Here is a 19,847-nt window from a genome sequence, read left to right as displayed (position 1 = left end):
TGGAAGGACTGATGCTGAAGCTGAAACTCCAATACTCTGGCCACCTTATGTGAAGAACTGACTCATTGGAAATGACCCTGGTACTGGGAAAGATTGGAGGCGGGAGGAGAACGGGACAACAGAGGATGAGATGGTTGGATGGCATCACCAGCTCAATGGACATGAGTTTGAGTAAACTCTGGGGCAGGGAGGCCTGGCGTGGTACAGTCCACGGGGTCGCAAAGAGTCAGACACGACTGAGCGACTGAACTGAAATTAATCTTGGACGCACTGGAGTGAGAACCAGCGGGTTCCATCCTCAGTCGTATCCTTTGGGCTCAAACTAATCTTTTTCAAATATTTGGAGTTCATTAGATGATATCCACGCTTCTTCAGCAAATATTTTGCCGAGCATGTTCTAGGAGTTCCTCTTTCCAACCAAACCATTCTGAAATGCCCAGTGCTTTTGAGCAACTCTTCCGTTTAGCCCGAAGTTGAGCTATGTGCACTCCACTTCAGTTTTTGCAGCCCTGTTCTCCAGAAGGTCACAGGCTGCAGCAAGTAGAAAAGGGTACAACAGATGATCAAGTATTTAAACGGCCTCAAGGGCCTAAATCTCTCGCCTGGCCCAAAGCAGTATCATAAAAACATGAAGCGAAAGACACACTGGTTCCCGAGCCCGCTAACTCTTGGGCGGGGAGGCGCGGTCCGAGGTTCAGCGAGCTGCGGTCGCGGGCGGGCCGGCCTCACCTCCGGCTCCACCCTCACGGTGTAGCTGCCTCTTTAAGAATCGGCGCCGCAGGCTGATCCGCCTGGTGCTCACGTGACTCGGCTCCCTGCAATCGCTCGCGGAAGTGGTCCAGCCTCCGCAGACCGCGCGGGGTCTCCCGGTGCCCGGCGCGGCTGACTGGCCGGAACGGGCACTGCCGGGAGGCCCGCAGCCGCTCGCCAGAATGGTGCAGTTATACAACCTGCATCCGTTTGGCTCGCAGCAGGTGGTGCCTTGCAAGCTACAGCCCGAGCGCTTCTGCGGCGGGGGACGCGATACGCTATTCGTGGCGGCTGGCTGCAAGGTGGAGGCGTTCACAGTGGTCGGCCAGGAGCTGTGCCAGCCGAGATGCGTCTTCTCCACGCTGGGCAGGGTGCTGCGCCTGGCCTACAGTGAGGCAGGTAAGTAGTGGCGGAGGAAGGGGCGCCTCGGCCCCTCCCTGGGGCCTCCTTAGAGGACCGAGTGACGCCAGCAGCTCTGGGTAGGGAAGGACTTCCTGCCTGTAGGATGGTTTCGCCCAGTCCGGCGACTGAAGGAAGGTGAGAGCTGTGCAGTTGTCCTGGCAACCACAGGTGAGAGCGGGCCTCTGGTGGGCCGGGGGAATGCTGGTTCTTTTTGCTCTTCTGGTGTCCTCGCTGGAAAGGCCCGTGGTTGGGTGACTGGATTCCACTCAACTGAGACACTTGAAACCAAAACAAACCAAGTAAGATTCGTTTATTATAGAAAGCAAGTACAAACAAAAGTAGGGAGAATGGTATCCTGAACCCCCGGTTAATCCCATCTTCAACAATTATGCCAACTCATGGCCAGTCCTTTATCTATTTCCTGTCGATTTTTGAAAGCTCACATGACCTGCTGATTTTTAAATCTGTGTAAGTAGAGCTCGAGTGTTAGGCCCCTTTCCCTCCAGAAAAGTAGCATCCACTACTCCTTTTCCACTAGAAATGTGAAGCAGTACCAAGGGGATACTGAGTAGGCATATCCCTATTTTAGAAATATCCAACATTTAAAAATGGGTACTTTGGGACTTTCCTGGTGGTCCAGCGGTTAAGACTCTTCACTTCCACTGCAGGAGGCGTGGATTGATCCCTGGTGGGGAACTAAGATCCTGCATGCCAAGTGCAACACCCCGTCCCCACCCCCAGGAAAAGATGCAAATAGGTAGAAATAGGTACTTTGGTTTACAGAAGAATTCACCATAGGATTCTTTTAACTGTCTAATAATACACTTAAAATTTGAATTCTGCTTTTCAATAGGGGTGTAAATTGCAGTATTTAAGATGGAAAAGCCTGTGACTGAGGTATTTACTAATAAAGTGAAGAGCATGAACCTGGAGAACTGTAGAGCTCCGTCTAAACTCTCTGTCCACAGCTGACTATGTGCGAGTTTAGTCTCCCTTTGTGTTTAAAAAAAAAGAAAGTGGAAAATTAGATCAGTGATTTCCAGTCCTTGGAATTTTGTGGGTCAGCAAAAAAACTGCGGGACTACCATAGGTGGTATCTGACTGTTCATTTTGTCAAGTAAAGCTACATGTTAAAAAAATGAAAAGCCCTTTTATTTACTGTCATTATTTACGTAAAAACACCTAGCTCCAAACTTTGGATGCCTTTGCTTTATGAGTAACTTATTATATTGTTACTACTTTTTCTTTTTGAATAGTTTAGACATCAATAGTTCTGCAGACCGGTTTGAAAAACACTTATTAGATCTGTAAATTCTCTGTCAGCAAAAGGCTCTGATTTTGGTATTTTTAATGATATTGCTCTCCTAATCATTTCACAATATTAGTAGTTTTCCCCACCTCCTTTTTAGACCTATGAATTCTTTACCTTCAAGAGCTCTGTTGAGTGGCAAGCTCACCAGTTTCAACATTAGTATGTGTGTGTGTGCTGGTGGGGGGCAGATAACCACTGTTTACATGATTGGCCCCATTCTTCCAAATGGACATTTAATGTAGAATTGTAAGTGACTGGCACTGTGTGAACCTCTAGCTTTCTTGCCTGTCAGTAGTGGTGATTCTGGGGAATCCTTTGATGCCTCTACTGGTGTTTAAGAATCACCTAGGGTAGCTTAAAAAGATTCCTGGACCTCAGAGAAACGATAATAGTTTCCTCGGGTGTGGCCCAGCATTGGGTGAGTCTCCTGTTTAGTCAGGATTGAGAATCACTGACCTAGAGCCGTATTGACTGCCGTAGGCAGTGAGTAGCATGGTGGTACTGATGCCTTGAAGTTAACAAAGATGCTTTTGTAATTCCGTTGACTGTCTTAAAAAAAGTTCAGGAGTCATGTGGTGTGGTGTTAGCGTAAGTCAGATAGCTCAAGGGTAACTTTCAGCTTGAACTTAATGCTTGGGTGCAGCTTCTTCCAAATTGTAGGTAGAGGACTGCTAGATATGCTGATATCCAGATAACCCCTCTTACACATCTCAGCTTTTTCCTTTAGCTTGAACTTAATGCTTGGGTGCAGCTTCTTCCAAAATGTAGGTAGAGGACTGCTAGATATGCTGATATCCAGATAACTCCTCTTACACATCTCAGCTTTTTCCTTTTGGTCTCTTTCCTCCCACTAACACTGGCTTGGACTTGGGGATTCCTGCTCTAAGCCCAGTGTCTCCCCTACTCTCACCCCATCAAAAAGAAAGTGAATCTTTTTTTTTGTTTTTTATTTTTTAAATTTTAAAATCTTTAATTCTTACATGCATTCCCAAACATGAACCCACCTCCCACCTCCCTCCCCATAACATCTTTCTGGGTCATCCCCATGTACCAGCCCCAAGCATGCTGCATCCTGCGTCAGACATAGACTGGCGATTCAATTCACATGATAGTATACATGTTAGAATGTCATGAAAGTGAATCTTAGATCAGCAATTTCTATTCACTATAAATGCTTTGCAGATTCTTACACAAGAAGAAAACATTTTCAATTTCTTTTTGTCTCTAATTAGCAGGATGCCAGGCTCCGTTCATAAAGATTGGAGGTGGTAGAATGTAGGTTGAAATTTTGAAGGATGGGCCCCTAGTATCATCGTCAGTAATTGAAATTATTTTAGGTTTTGTGTGTGAAGGGAGAAAGAAGAGATTTGGGAACTCATTGCTCTCAAGGAAGAAAGATCTCTGTGGCCAGAGTTGAGTGCTGTGTAGGGACTTCTGGTGCTGGACACTTGTTTATGGGATGTCTGGAGGTGTGGGGCAGAGAGGACAAGACCACATAGCACAAGTGCATGAAAGAGCCCCCAGAATGTCTGTTATCTCCCCCCAGGCCCTACTGTGGATGGAGATGGTTAGATAGCATCACTGATTCCATGGACATGAGTTTGAGCAAACTCTGGAAGATACTGAAGGACAGGGAAGCTTGGCATGCTACAGTCCATGGGATCGCAAAGGGTTGGACCAGACAGGACTTAGTGACTGAACAACAAAGCCCTGCCCTCCCTCAACTTTTTAAGTCATAAAACATATTTTGATTCATCGTATATCATTTCTGCCTTCTGATAATTGTTTTGTCATAGGAGTGCAGCCTTTTATTTACGGATTAGTGTTAACCAGGGTTATGATCTTGCCGCATAAAAGGAAAAGTTTACTTTTTGTTTTTTTAAATCAGTGACTCTCAGCTTGAGAATAATTAGAATAATGATTTTTAACTTTACTTACTAAAGACAGAAGCTGTCATAAAATAAGTTAAATAAAGCCCTGAGCACATAATGCTTTGAAAAGTTTAATTCCTTTCTCTTATGAAGGGCTAGAATCCTCCAGACTTATATCTCCTTTCTAACATTTTGAGAGATGCATGGAATGACCATTGACTTTGGCACTAACCAGATCCAGATTTAAGCCCAAGTGCCACCATTTGTTGGCTGTGTTGCCTAAGCAAGATACTTAGCTTATTTGAGGGCTTCCCCTGTGGTTCAGCTGGTAAAGAATCTGCCTACAATGTGGGGCACCTGGGTTGGGAAGATCCCCCTGGAGGAAGGGAAGGCTACCCATTCCAGTATTCTGGCCTGGAGAATTCCATGGACTATATAGTCCATGGGGTTGCAAAGAGTCAGACACACTGAGCAACTTTACTTCACTTAGCTTATTTGAGTCTCAGGTTCCTGATCTATAAAATGGAGAAGGGGATCTTGCCTTGAAGGGTTGTGAGGATTAACTGAGAGAACTCTAAAGGTCTCTTTATAAGGCTTATCAGGAAGACACACTTAGCAAGTTCTAGTTCATTGTTTATAAAACAAGTTATTAATTTGAAAACATAAGACAGCATAGGTACTATCTATAGTTTGCAAATTACATATAAACAGTTGATATATAGACTTTACCAGTAATAGGCATGTATTTGTAGATGTATGAAAAAACGCTTATATTTTTCTAAAATAAAATGTATAAAACCTTTTATTATAACTAAACGAATTATTCTTAGTTTTAAAGTTGGTTAAGTAACTAGTAACTTGAATATGACACCAAAGAACTGACAACAAAGAAAAAATGGAAAAATTGGCGGTCATCAAAATTAAAAAATTTTGTGCATCAAAGGACACTATCAACTGATTTGAAAAAGCAGTCTACAGAAAAGGGAGAAAATATTTGCACAGCATATATGCAATAAGGGATTAGTATTCAGAAGAACTGTTATAACTCAGCAAACAACAAAACAACCCAATTTGAAAATTGGCAAAAAAAAAAAAAAAAGAAAATTGGCAAAGAGTTTAAATAGATATTTATCTAAGTTGTGAACAAGCACAGGACAAGATGCTTAACATCACTAATCATCATAGAAACGCAAATCAAAACCACAAAGAGATACCATTTCATACCCATTAGGATGGTCATTATAAAAACAAATAGAAATAATAAGTGTTGACGAGGATGTGGAGAAAGTGGAACCTTTGTACCTTCCTGGTGGGAGAGTAAAATGATAGAGCTGCTATAGAAAACAGTATGTTTCCAGAAAAAATTCATAGAATTTCCGCATGTGAAAGTCGCTCAGTTGTGTTGGGCTCTTGGCAACCCCATGGACTATAGCCTGCCAGGCTCCTCGGTCCGTAGAATTCTCAAGGCCAGAATACTGGAGTGGGTAGCCATTCCCTTCTCCAGGAGTTTCACTTCTGGGTATACACACAGATTAACTGAGAGCAGGGGCTTGTGCACACATTTGTACACAAGTATACATAGCATTTTTCAGAGCCAAGAGGTGGAAGCAGCCCAAGTATTCATCAACAGATAAACAAAATGCAGTGTATCCACAGAGCCTTAAAAAGGGATGAAATTCTGGTGTGTGTTCAACACAAATGAACTTTGAAGACATTACGCTAAGTGAAATAAACCTGACACAAAAGGACAAATATTGCATGATTCTACTTATGAGGTGCTTTATACTAGTCAAATTCATAGAGACAGAAGTGGAACGGTGGTTGCCCGAGTCTGTGTTCATGAGGCACTGCTTCTGATGTTCTGATGTTCAGTCCTGGTTTTCACTTTTACTCTACACACATTTAGTTTTGCTTTCCATTTGATGTACCTTAGTTCTGAGTTAGATCTGCAGATGTGTACAAATAGTTCATATTTATGTATTCGCACGTAACCCATGCTCTTCAGCATTGATGCTTTATTGTATTATGTAAATAGTAAAAGACATACATGTACATAGGGTGGGAATGTAGAGTTATTGTTGGTGGATTCAGAGTTTGGGAGAAGATGAAATCAAGTTTTCAAGATGGTGGTAATGGCTGCATAACAGTGTGAATGTATCTAATGCCATGAATTGTACACTTAAAAATAGTGAAAGTGGTAAATTTTATGTTGTGTATTTTTATTTTTATGTATTTTACCACAATAAAATTTTTTTTTTGTTTAATGTATTTACCGAGAGTTTAAGGAAGATGGAGGCCACGTGCTATCTTCTGCTCTCAACTCCATCAGACCTTCTCTGGAACAGAGTGAGCCAATGTATGGAACCCACAGGGTATAGTTAGGTATTCCACCTAGATTTCTTGACGAAGAAAATGGCAACCCACTCCAGTATTCTTGCCTGGAGAAATCCCATGGACAGAGCAGCACAGTGGACTACCGTCCACGGGATCTCGAAAGGGTCGGACATGACTGAGTGACTAAACAACAACCAGGATCTCTGGGGAGAAAATAGATGCAGGATTCATGTCTGTGGCATCAAAGGAACCAGCATCAGGAGAAGGTTTGCCTGTCTTGAAGCCTGGCTCAGTCCAGAGGAGAGGGGGCCTGGCCAGCCCACTGAGTGCCTTCAGAAAAAGGCTGCCCCTGCTTGCTTGCTGCATCTGTCTGGGAAGCAATTGTGCTAACCACAGCATTTCAATGTCAGTTCATTGGAGGAAGGCTTGTTTACATAATAATGTCTAGCATTTAGTGAGTTCTCTATTTGAAAGAACCTTGACTTCTCCCCTCCAACCCAGAAAGTTCTAAAGATTAAAATTTTAATTTACCACCTGCTGCCCACCACCCCCCCCCCAAGGGCTGTCATCTGTGGGGTGGCACAGAGTTGGACACAACTGAAGTGACTTAGCAGCAGCAAATAGAATATGTAAGAGTGTGTTTATGTAATTTGACAGATGCAAGAGACTGTTTAAACAAGTAAGGAAACACAGAAGCCAAGATGGAAAAGATACATATCTGGTTCCATGTGGTAAAAGATGTCAGACAAAGTCAAACCATAGCAAAGTCAAAAGTCAAACTACAGACTACCAAAGGTGATTTGCTTTTCATGGCCAGCAAAGGATTAATATCCTTTTTACCCAGAGAGCTGCTATTCCTTGATAAGAAAAACCAATACAATCATTTTAAAAAGTGGATAACTTGTAGAAGAGAAACTGTACATGGCTGCATAAACATATAACAGCTTTATAAGTGGTCTGGAAAACATAAGTAATATTTATATCCATGAGAGTCTCTATTTCCTCCATCATGTTGAGTCATTGCTGGTGAGGATGTGGGGAACAGGGCTGTTTAAGCAGCACTGGTGGAAATTTGAATCTGTAATATGTAATTGTGTTTGTAATCTGGCAATATCTATTAAATTTTAAAATGTACTGACCCTTTGACTGATTGTCTTACTTTTGAAAATCTACACCATTGAAATGAACACTCCAGTATTCTTGAGCTTCCCTTGTGGCTCAGCTGGTAAAAACTCCTCCTGCAATGCAGGAGACCTGGGTTTGATCCCTGGGTTGGGAAGATCCCCTGGAGAAGGGAAAGGCTACCCACTCCAGTATTCTGGCCTAGAGAATTCCATGGAATTTATAGTGTAGTCCACGGGGTCGCAAAGAGTCGGACACTACTGAGCAGCTTTCACTTTTACTTTCACGTAAATATGTAGGTATAGGCCTATTTATTATAGCATAAACTATAGTGGCAAAAACAAAAATGGAAATTTGGGGTTGGCCAAAAGGATTGTTTGGGTTTTTCTGTAAGACACTGTAGAAAAACCCGAACAAAGTTTTTGGTCAACCCAGTACTTAAATGTAGTATATCAGTAGGGGGACTGCTGAATAAATTATAACACAGGTATATACAGGATGGATATTTTGCAGATATTGAAAAGAATGTTAGATATCCATGTATCTACCCTGGAGGGAAAAATATGGAAATCTTGATAATAAATTGGTAATTTTTAAAAATAATTTTATTATTTTTATTTTTAAAATTTTTACAATGTGTTGCTTTCTGCTATATAACAATATGAATCAGCCATAATTATACATATATCCCCTCCCTCTTGAGGTCATTTTTTAAGTTGCAGGTTGTTAAATATATTTAATGTAATTCCATTTAGTTAAAAGCAAGAATGACAAACTACCACTCTGTGATCTATGTTTCTATGAAAGAAAGGTTTAGAAGGACACGTACCAAGCTGTGTGTATTAACACTGGCCCCTCGTGGATTGGACTGCAGGGGAGAGATCATTCTGCTTTTCATTTTGTATCTCTTCATCACTTTGACTTCTCACAATAAACAACTCCAAAATTACTTTGTAATTTAGAAAATCCAAGAAAATCAACAATTAAGGGAAAACTGGCTTGAATTGAAATTTTACTTGGTATATGTGGCTTTATGCTATTTCTCAGAGTTGACATGAAAATATGACTTGTGGGGATGGGAGAGGTAGCAGTATATATTCCGCTGATCTCTTCAGAGTTCCTTATACCTAATTTTAGCATCACTCTGATATCAAACTCTTTATGTCAGGAGAGGTTTGTTCAAGCTGTAAATTCAGAGCTACAATAACTTGTAGAGCTATCATAGGAATTAGTCATAGAATTTCTCGGTAAGCTACATGAATATTTAACAGATCATCTTAAGATACTGTTTTCCAGGTGGCTCAGTGGTAAAGAATCCCCCTGCAATGCAGGAGACATAGATTCGATAGCTGGGTAGGGAAGATTCCCCTGGAGAAGAAAATGGCAACCCACTCTAGTATTCTTGCCTGGGAAATGCCATGGACAGAGGAGCTTAGTGGGATACAGTCTGTGGGGTTGCAAAGGAGTTTGCAACCTCCTCATCCTCAATCACCCCCTTCTCCTGCCCTCAGTCTTTCCCAGCATCAGGGTCTTTTCCAGTGAGTCGGCTCTTCACATCAAGTGGCCAAAATGTTGAGCTTTTGGTTCTAGTCAATCTTTAATTCAACCATTCACATTAGGATTCTGTTTTAGTTCCTTTTCATGATGCAAGGTAAGTTGTGGTTTCTAATTAGAAATTCTAAGTGTAATCTTATTTCCTTCTCAGGAGATTATTTGGTAGCAATTGAAGAGAAGAACAAAGCTACATTCCTGCGTGCTTATGTGAACTGGAGAAGTAAAAGGACTGAAAACTCCCGAGTGTGTATCCGGATGGTCGGGCATGACATGGAGGCACCCTTCAGCGAAACCTTCAGAGAGCAGATGTCTATTGTGGAAATGCCGCTTTCTGAGGCCCCCCTGTGCATTTCCTGCTGCCCTGTGAAAGGAGACCTTCTTGTTGGCTGCACCAATAATTTAGTCTTATTTAGTTTGAAGTATCAGATAATTAATGAAGAATTCTCAGTTTTGGACTTTGAACGTTCTTTAATTATCCACATAGATAACATCACCCCTGCTGAAATTTCTTTTTGTGTTGGGTATGTCGCTGTCATGTCAGAGTTAGAAGTCTTAATCGTAAAACTGGAGTCAGACCCCAAAAACAGAGAGAGTGTTAACCACCATCCACGGAAGACCACCAATCCCATGAAACAGGCAGAAGGTAAATGAATTTAGCTTACTTTCTTGTTTGGAGTATAGAGAAAACCCTTATTTCTGGCAGTCTCGGAAAGGCTCTAGTATGTATATTGCCAGGCCACCTTATTTATGATGTGGTTGCTTCCCTGATGGCTCAGACGGTTAAGAATCCACCTACAATGCGGGTGACCTGGGTTCAATCCCTGGGTTGGGAAGATCCCTGGAGAAGGAAATGGCAACCCGATCCAGTATTCTGGCCTGGAGAATTCCATGGACAGAGGAGCATGGCAGGCTACAGTCCGTGGGGTCACAAAAGAGTTGGACACGACTGAGCGACTTTCACACAAATAGATGTTCCTAATACATGGGACTTGGGTTTATGATCTGGCTGTCCGTATCTTTTCCTGTAGCATGTGATGTATTCTGTAGCACATAAATGTATTTCAACATATATTTGTCATTAAAAATAATGAAACATCTGCTAGAGGAGCAGTTTCTAAAATTCCAGTCCTCATATTTACTAGTCGAATGACCTTGGGTTAGGAATACCATCTCTGAGTTTCTGTTTCCTTATGTATAAAGTAGGTATTATGATCATGTCCTGTTTTACTTTGTCAGTTATGAGGAAGGAATGAGCAAGTGCTAAGACATTTCAAAACCATAGTGCCTTATAAATACATGGGATGTGTGTGTATAAATACTGTATTTAATTGGTGGTATTTATTTATACTGTATTTGATTTATTTAATGTGGTGAAATCTAATTGGGTTTCAGAAATTACTTGGAGTTACTGCATAATTTTCTTCAATTTTAATTTTTTAAGGTATCAGTAACGAAACTTCACAGCTTGAGTCAGATGATTTTGTTATCTGCCAAAAGCCCATGGAACTTCTTGGTGAAAAAAGCAAACAGTCAGGAATATCTGTTACACTGGAGTCAACGGGATTAGCTGATGAAAAAATGAAGTATTTCCACGTTCGGCACCTGCTCTATAGGTACTAGATAGCTTTTTATTCACCAGCAGTTAATATATATTTACTGGCTTAATGCAATGGAAATTAGATCTCCTCTCCTCTGTCTCTGAATTCACAGACGTTTCGCTCCTGATATTTCTTCCTGTCTCTTGTCTGATGACGTCAGGTTGCATTCACTTCAGCTTCTACCCATTTACCAAACAGGTGAGTATGAGAGTGCTGCAGTGCAGTGAGCTGGAAAGGCATTGGGCAGAGTGGGGAGTCCGATGTGAGTAATGGGTTAGGTTTTTCTGAGTTTCCCTGTGGCCTTAGACAGATTCCTTAGCAAATAACAGTGAATCCACAAAATGGAAATCATGTCTGCCAGGAGAAGCCATGGAGAGGAAATGCCTGACAAAACCCATTTCTCTTTCTGAAATGGTCAGTAGGCCCCCAAAAGAAAATCAGGGCCCTGTTAATAGCTGAGGTTCATCTGGGTTCCAGCTGGGTCATTTGGCAGAGCTGCTAATGATGGCTTTGTGAGCCAGATGGGAAAATGTGGGCTGGATGGAAATTCACTTAAGAGCAATGGTTTCCAGCCTCGCTGCACATTGGCCTTACTTGGATGCTTTTTAAAACACTGATGCCCAGTTTCAACACACCGCAGAGTCTTTGTTTTAGACCATGCTTTGCAGCATATGGGAATCTTAGTTCCCCAATCAGAGATCAAACCCATGCCCCCTTCCCTGGGAGCATAGAGTCTTTACCACTGGATGGCAGGGAACTCCCCATACTGGAGATTCTGACTTAATTGGTCAACTGATGCCTGAGCATCAGTATTTTTTTTTTTTTGAACTTTTTAAAAGGTAGTTTAATTTAAAATTAAATTTTAAATCCCACTGCATGGCATGTGGGATCTTAGTTCCCTGACTAGGGATCGAACCTGTGCCCCCTGCAGTGGAAGCACAGAGTCTTAACCATTGGACCACCAGCAAAGCCCCAGGGCATCAGTGTGTTTTAAAAACCTCCCCAGAAATATAATGGGCAACCCAGATTAAGAATCATTATGAATTCTGTACTTAGTGCTGGCCTGCTTCACATGTTCAGGTGATGGCTAGGGAAAGGTGTAAATATTACTCTGATTAAACTTATACTTTTTTTTAATTTTCTTGTAGTGACCATGTATTGAGTACCTACTATGTTGGGTCTTGTGCTGAATACTGGGGCTCCTGTAATGAGCAAAAGTAGGCAAAGTACTTGCACTCATGGAGCTTATTGTCTTGTGGGGGGAAGCAGGCCTGAATGGAATGGACATTAGAGGGAGTGTACAGTTACACACTGATGGGAGTGCTCTGTGAGAAGAATCCCGCCTTGAGCATGTATAGCAAAGGATCCTGACCTCACTGGGGGTCAGGGAGGGCTTCCTGAGAAAGAGGATCTGTAGAATGGATGGGGCTGATTGGTGGGCAGGTTTGGTTGTGGCCAATGCAGAGTCTTTGCTTGAGGAACTGAAAAGCCAGGGAGAGGGAGGTGTAACACAAGGCAGGAAATCAGAGGGCCCTCAGCCACCTTAGAGGGTTAGCTCTTATCCAGGGGTTTCCCACAGCTCCTGGAACAAAACCCCAAATCCTCTCCATGGCCGGCATTACCCTGACCCTGAGCTCTTTTTGTCCTGCTCACCCTCTTACATTTCTCCATATGTGTGGCTTTTGTCTGCTGCTAGGTTACACCAAGCTCACTCAAGTCTAAGATCTATTGTATACTCTTCCGGTGCTCAGAACATAGTACTTCCCTCAGAGCTTGCGAGAGTAGTGTCTTCAGCTCACAGCTCAAGTATCACCTCGCCACAGAGGACTTCCCAGACTTCTCAGTTTAAACTGTTCCCTCCTTGCACACTGCAGAGTTTATTCTCCACCCCGGTCCCCCTCACTAGAATGAATGCAGTTACTCTGTCTTGTGCGCTGTGGTATCCCTGGAACCCAGAACAGTGGCGTGTTATAGGTGCCTGATGGATGTTTACTTAGTGGATAGATAAGGGGTTGGGCAGTGCCCATGTGAGCTGGGCCCTGATGGATAAGTAAAATTTTTAGAAGATAAATTTTTTTTTTTTTAGAAGATGGAAATTCTGGTAAGATTCTACCTCAGGGAAAGCAACATGTGAAAGATCATCATGTATGTTTGGAGATAAACGAGCAGCTCTCTGTATGATTAGAGCACAGATGTGTGTATGAAAGAAGAGGAAGTAGAAACTGGATCAGTTGTTTCAGGCCAATTGTGGAGAGTGTAGTAATTGGATTTTCTTTTTTTTTTTTCTGTAGGTTCTCATTAGTTATCTCTTTTATACGTTCTTTTGTTATTAATGTATCCTTGAAGGGCATCAATCAGAGCTATATTAAAAAAAAAAACTTTGATTATGAAAAGTTTCAGGCACACAGATATAGAAAAATAGTACAGTGACCCCCAAGGTCCCCATCACACAGTTTCAACAGTGTTGCCTTGTAATCACCCCCTGCCCTGTGCCAGATTGTTTTGAGCACACCCCAGAGCTTATACCTTTTCATTTATAAATATTTCAGCATATGTTTCTAAAGGAAAGGGATTCTTGTATTTAAACAAAAACCCCAAATGTCACTTCACATTTTTAAGAAATGGCTTGATATCATTCAATACCCATCAGTTACTCAAATTTCCCTGATTGTCCAAATATTTTTTTCTGCAATTTATCAGATTCCAAGTAAGGTTCTATACCTGCAGTTGGCTCCTATGTCTTTTATGTCTCTCTGCTATATAGGCTCTGCCTTCCTCTCTCGTTTCTCTTTGAGGGTTAGTTAGCAGGAAACTGGACTATTAGTACAGAATTTCCCACAGTCTGAATTTTGCTGACTGACTCCCCACAGTGTCATTTAACATGTTCCTGTATCCCCTATACTTCCCTGTGATCTAAAGCTGTACTGTTCAGTATGGTATCTGTTTGTCAATATTGCTGTCGAGCACCTTGAAATGTGACTAGTCTAAATTAAGATATGCTTTAAGTGTAAAATTCACACTAGGTCTTAAAGACTTAGTACAACAGAAAAGAGTATAAACTGTCTCGTTAATTTTTATTGATTATGTATAAAAATGATAATATTTTGGATATGTTGGGTTAATATATTTTTAAAATCTTGCCTGTTTTTTAAAGAGCAATTACTAGAAACTTTGCATCACATATATGGCTCACATTTTATTTCTATTGACAGTGCTGGTCTAAGTCTTGATCAGATGATGGTGATGACTTTTTTTTTGTTTTTGGTAATGCAAATAGTCTTGAGTTCTCTTAGAAGTACGTGGTATCAGGTTGGCTCTTTTTTGTGATATTAACAACTATTGATGATGATTACCTAGATCTGTTAATTTATTAGGGTTTTCAAAATGTTGATATTCTAATTATATCACTCTTTTTTCATTTTTTTACTGGCATTCTTATATAAGCACCTAAGCAACTCTTTGGTTATCTGTTTATAGATGTTTTTACACAGAAAAGTCAAAATATTGGTTCCTTTTATTTACTAGTTTCATGGTTTGTTTGTTGTTGTTTTTTTGCATGCAGGGTCTCTTACTTCTGATAGAAAAAATTCGTCTCAGGAAAAAGTGTTGCTGAGTCTGTTTTGTTTTTTCTCATTACCTCATGTGGGCTACCTGTACATGATTGTCAAATCTGTTGAATTAATGTCGGTTTACCAATATCCCGAGAAATCTCAGCAGGCAGTGCTTACCCCACAGTTTCTGCATGTCATCACAAGGTATGTCCCAGTCCCTTGCTGGCTTTTGAGTCACTTATTTCTCTAAATTCCTGAGGTGCTTTCTAAATCTTTAAATGAAAATTATGTGAACCAGTGGATAGCACTATAAATTAATGATACACACCTGGGGTGTGAAAGTGAAGTCGCTCAGTCGTGTCTGACTCTGTGTGACCCCATGGACTGTAGCCTACCAGGCTTCTCCATCCATGGGATTTTCCAGGCAAGAGTACTGGAGTGGGTTGCCATTTCCTTCTCCAGAGGATCTTCCTGACCCAGGGATTGAACCTGGGTTTATTTTATTTATTTATTTTTTAAATAATGGCTCATAACTGCCTTTTCAACATCAGAGATTTAAATTCTGGTTTGCCTTTGTTTTGTTTTCTTAAACTGGATGGGGATCTTTCTAAGAACGGGTAAGGTTCTTCATGAGGGAAGATGTTTATAGGGAATTCTAATGAAAAGTCAGTGGGGGCTCTTGACAACAGTCATGACATCTCTTCAGTTTTAGATTTCCTGAAGTTTTTTTTTCACTGTTGTCATATCTTTTCTATGTGAGTTGAGTTCATTGATATGGTTTAGGACTGTAAAGGGTCCAGAAAGCCTGCCTGATTCTACCCTCTGAGTAGTGTAGATTGGGAGAGAGTCCAGAGGTTGGGGTTGGTCAGGCTCATGTGGCTAATCGGTGGTGAGTGTCTTCTGAGTTGCCTTATCCTCCTAGTAAGCTGACATGTAAACTGGGTTCCTGAATTTAATCTCATTTCCTTTTATCTCAGCAGCCTGTGGTTTTATTTCCTGTTTTTTTGAGTTCAGGTTCTAGGCAAGGCACTGCATTGAGCTCTCTGGCCAACCAACCATGAGTAAGGCGCAGCCTCTGCTTTACGCAAACAGCAACGTAAGAGAGGATGAAAGACACGTACAAGGGACACAAACACTAGGAGATCTGTGAGAAATGTCCTAAGACTACATGGAAGTGTCGTAGGCTATGGGAAGAGGGAAATTACTTCAGCCAAGTCACACGGGCAAGGTTTCTGTGTTGCAAGTGAGGCCTGAAGGCTACTTAGATTTGACAGATAGAGACTGAAAGTGAAGAGCGTTCCAGATAGAGGGAAGCTACAAGCAAAGCTATGTCCAGGTTTCTTGGAGTTTCTGATAAGTAGTTGCATAGGACAGTGCTTTTTTTGTTTTTCCCGATTGAGTGGTAATATCAAAATCTCCAGCAGGTGCTGTGGTGTATTTCACACAGCACAGGACCCACCTGAAGATTCTGGCACCCCCTCCCGGTGGGGGTGCTCCCCTCTCTGCCTACTCTCTGGCATGGGGAACAGTGTAGAGGTCTCTGGTCTTTTCAGTTTCCAAAGGGCTGTGTAGTAATGTCCTTTAAGCGTAAAGTTGCTGAAACAAAAGTGGGGAAAATAGTGCCTGAGAGGGAACTTGGGGCTTTGGAAATTAAGGAATTTTTTTAGATTTTGAGCAAAGGAAAGGATGTGAATAGAGCATTACTTTAGGAAAATGGATGGTAGCCACAGTGGAGGATGGCTTGAACATACTAATGAGCTATTGGGATAGTTCAGTGAGGATAGTGAGGGATTGTATTTGGGCAGAGCACTAGCAGTGAAAAGAGAAGGAAGCATGGAGAGGAGAGACTTACAGGACTTGATGTCTAGTGGGATACTGGGGATGGAGGAGACATGAGAAAACCCATCAGTTTTGAGCCTGCTTTCTTTTTTTATTTTTTAGACTTTTTTTGTGGGGGAGGGGGGATGTGTATCATTTTTAAAATCTTTATTGAATTTTTTATAGTATTGCTTCTGTTTATGTTTTGGTTTTTTGACTATAAGGCTTGTGAGATCTTAGCTCCCTGACCAGGGATCGAACCTGCACCCCCTGCATTGAAAGGTGGAAGTCTTAATCACTGGCTGCCCAGGGAAGTCCCGAGCCTGCTTTTCTGAAAGACTGGAGGCTGGTGTGGTGTGGAGCAAAAGGAAAGTTTGGTTTAGATATTGGAGTTTGAGGTGCTTAGGGAATATCAGAAGGAAACGTATCAAGGTTTTTGTACACAGGCACTTACTGTGAAGTCTCCAGATTGCTTTGCTGTGCAGAATGTAGCCTGGAGTTGTTAAAAGAGGAGTGTGAAGAATGAGGAGATCTGGGTCTGATTTGATTTCCATTCTCCAAAGAGGACTTGGACCAACCATGTACTTTGCAGGCTCTAGTCTTTAAAAACAAGCTTCTGGACTACATGATTCTGAAGATTCCTTCAGAGAGTTTGCCTAACCTAAGTGTGTTGCCCAGCACAACCCAGGCTGCATTTCATCCTGAGATAATAATAAAGTTGGGTTCTAACCTTGGCTTTGATAGTCACCTGTCTGAACTTTGGGCAGGTTCCCTAGCCATCATTTTGTAAATAAAATAAGGGTATTGACCCAGATCCATGGTTCTTAACTAGGAGTGTGTGTCACACCAGGAGCTTTGTAGAAATATACATGTCTAGATTCAGCCCCCGTGGGCTTCCTTGGTGGCTCAGATGGAAAGGAATCCACTTACAGAAAGGGAGACCTGGGTTGGGAAGATCCCTTGGAGGAGGGCATGGCAACCCACTCCAGTTTTCTGGGCTGGAGAATTCCATGGACAGAGGAGCCTAGTGGGCTACAGTCCATGGGTCACAAAGAGTCTGTGCGACTGAGTGACTAAGCACAACACAGATTCAACCCCAGAGGTTATGATTTGGTAGGGGTGCAGTGGGGACCAGTTAGTTATGTGTTTAGAAAAAGCACTCCATAGGATTTCCGAGGTAATCTCCTTGTTCAGAAGCAGCCTAACTTGTCAGCGCTTGATGAGTACTGGGGTGTTCAGCCACCCGCCTTGTCGCTCCGTGTCCTGTGACATCCTCCCAGCAGTGGGTGTGTTGGTTCCTGGCCTCCGCGTTGCTCAGTGGCCTTTCTCCTCTTCCTCAGTAACAACCTGCAGTGTTATACAGTGCGGTGCAGTGCGGCGGCCGCGAGGGAGGAGGACCCGTATGTGGACACCACCCTGAAGGTCAGAGCTGGCTAATGACAGTGCAGCCTAAAGATCAAACATGAGTGCTTGCAAATTTACGCTCTTTGCGTCTAAGCTGGGCGGACACTAAAGTCTTGTTTGTTCAGTTAGAGCTTTGGGATGTAAAATGGTAAGCATTTTGCAGTTTGTGGTTTAGATGGTAATTTTTAAGATTACTTTGAAAACATGTCATTCAGAATTTAGATATAATGCATGTTTTTAAAATTTTGTAAAGAATATGTATAGTGTAATTTCATAGAGGGCACATCACAACTATAGTATACTACAGTTTTATTCATTTTGATCAGAAGTATTGATATTGGCAGTTGTATAGAGCTATTAAAACAGTTCAGAAATCTGTACATCTAAGAGCACAGAAGTGAATGCATGCATTCAGATGATTTATTTATACCATTATTGGATATACTGATAATTCTTTTGTCATTTTACAAAGCCTTCAACAAGTGTTCTGTATTTCCATAGTTTTGATCTAGTGGTATTGATATTCTAGATCAGTAACCTCATTTTTAGTGAGAAGTAATCAGCTTAGTCTCTGAAAAGCTTTTGATCACCAAATAGACAATTTTATGATGAAACTCTGTATTTTCCGACCTTGAATTTCTGTTCTCAGAAATGCACCGATGATTTGCATCATGTCCATCATGTGCAGTTTCACCTCTGAGATGGGTATTTGTTATTCATATCCATGCTTCAGGGAACCCCCAAATCATGATGGCCTCTGTTCACACATTATTGTCCCTCTGGCACCCGGAACACCTTCTTCTGGAAAAATGAGTGTCCAGTGATGATGGTGTTTAGTGCGTAATGTGTCTGAGACACTTTTCCACTATCACTGTCACCCAAATTGTGTGCTACCTTTTTCTGGAAATCACATCCAAGTTCTCTTTTCTTCTGTGGGCTGCCTGTCACATTCTGCTGCTGGCAGGCTTACTGCCTACCTTCAGCCTCTTGGGAAATCAGAATCACAGCTTTCCCATGCCCTTCTGTTTGTGTTTAAGATACACACATAGCCTTTTCAAGAGATTACTTTAAAAATAATGGTTATGTCCCTAGTACCCATGGCAAGGTGACAGCCTCTTTGTCTCTTGCTTCCTCTCTGTCCACCCCATCTTGCCTTGTGTTTTGTTGTAAACGTCAGGAAGACCGAGACTTGTGTAGGTATGATGGTGGAGTGAGGGGGTACATAACACATTGAGGCAGCATCAATCTGCACTTGAAAATAAATCTCAATTCCAGGCCTTCTCATAGTCTCATAAAACCAGAGGGAAGAAACACAGAAGAGAGAAAGGGAGAAAAGAGGGGAGATGGGCAGCTAGTAGAGGACGCTGCCCCTGAGGCTAGTCCTTGAAGGTGGCAGAGGGAAGGACAGTGATGGTCACACCTCTTGGCTCCCCCTTCCCTGCACTTCCACCACCCTGAAATCCTAGATGCCCCTGAACGGAGCACGCCATCATTTTGCTCCCTTGCTGACTCAGGCTTTGGAAACTGTGGTGTCTGAGAAAGGTTTCACAGCCTCAGAGAGAGGGCCATAATGCACGCTATCTTTATTTCCCTTTCCCCTGAGACTGGCTCAGCATCACCAAAGCCACCTTAACTATTCATAAGTGAAGTGAAAGTGAAGTCACTCAGTTGTGTCCGACTCTGCGGGACCCCATGGACTGTAGCCTATCAGGCTCCTCTGTTCATGGGATTTTCTAGGCAAGAGTGCTGGAGTGGATTGCCATTTCCTTCTCCAAACTATTCATAGGAGTGACAAAAATAGATGGAGGGTTATCCCCATGCACTTTGTACAAAAGGGACAAGGAAGATGACTTTGGAATTGAAACACCATTAATGGAGGAGCCAGGGAGACCTGGCAGCCTCATTTTCTGAGTCCCAGAAAGAGCTCCTCAGTTAGCTTATCCATTCTGCTTGGGTGAATGTTTCCTTACAAGGACAGGAGCCTGTCTGCTGGTCTAGGGTTTCCTGCAGTTTGCCTGGCAAACCTCCAGCCTGTTAGCCATTCTAGGCAGTGTTTGTACCTGCAGAGCTAACAGGGGCCATCTGAATGTGCCCGCATTTCTACACATCCATCCACTAAGAAACCTTTTTA

General features: G+C 42.2%; 1 protein-coding gene across 2 annotated transcripts in view; it reads left to right on the top strand.

Moving 5' to 3' along the window:
- Positions 1–789: 789 nt before the first annotated feature.
- The window catches only part of HPS3 (HPS3 biogenesis of lysosomal organelles complex 2 subunit 1), a 41,512-nt gene continuing 22,454 nt past the window's right edge, over positions 790–19,847 (top strand). For both annotated transcript variants that reach the window (XR_011251151.1, XM_069562974.1), the window contains exons 1-6: positions 790–1,149; positions 9,497–9,988; positions 10,787–10,958; positions 11,056–11,141; positions 14,506–14,698; positions 17,653–17,734. Coding sequence is in view for 1 of the 2 variants with exons in the window: in XM_069562974.1 (XP_069419075.1) it covers positions 933–1,149; positions 9,497–9,988; positions 10,787–10,958; positions 11,056–11,141; positions 14,506–14,698; positions 17,653–17,734 (1,242 nt within the window). In the remaining variant the exon portion in view is untranslated. The remainder of the gene's footprint in view (positions 1,150–9,496; positions 9,989–10,786; positions 10,959–11,055; positions 11,142–14,505; positions 14,699–17,652; positions 17,735–19,847) is intronic.

This window comes from Ovis canadensis, chromosome 1 (assembly GCF_042477335.2).
Source record: "Ovis canadensis isolate MfBH-ARS-UI-01 breed Bighorn chromosome 1, ARS-UI_OviCan_v2, whole genome shotgun sequence".
Lineage (NCBI taxonomy): Eukaryota > Metazoa > Chordata > Mammalia > Artiodactyla > Bovidae > Ovis > Ovis canadensis.
Note: the sequence above shows the minus strand (reverse complement) of the source record. Positions and strands in the feature narration are given on the sequence as shown.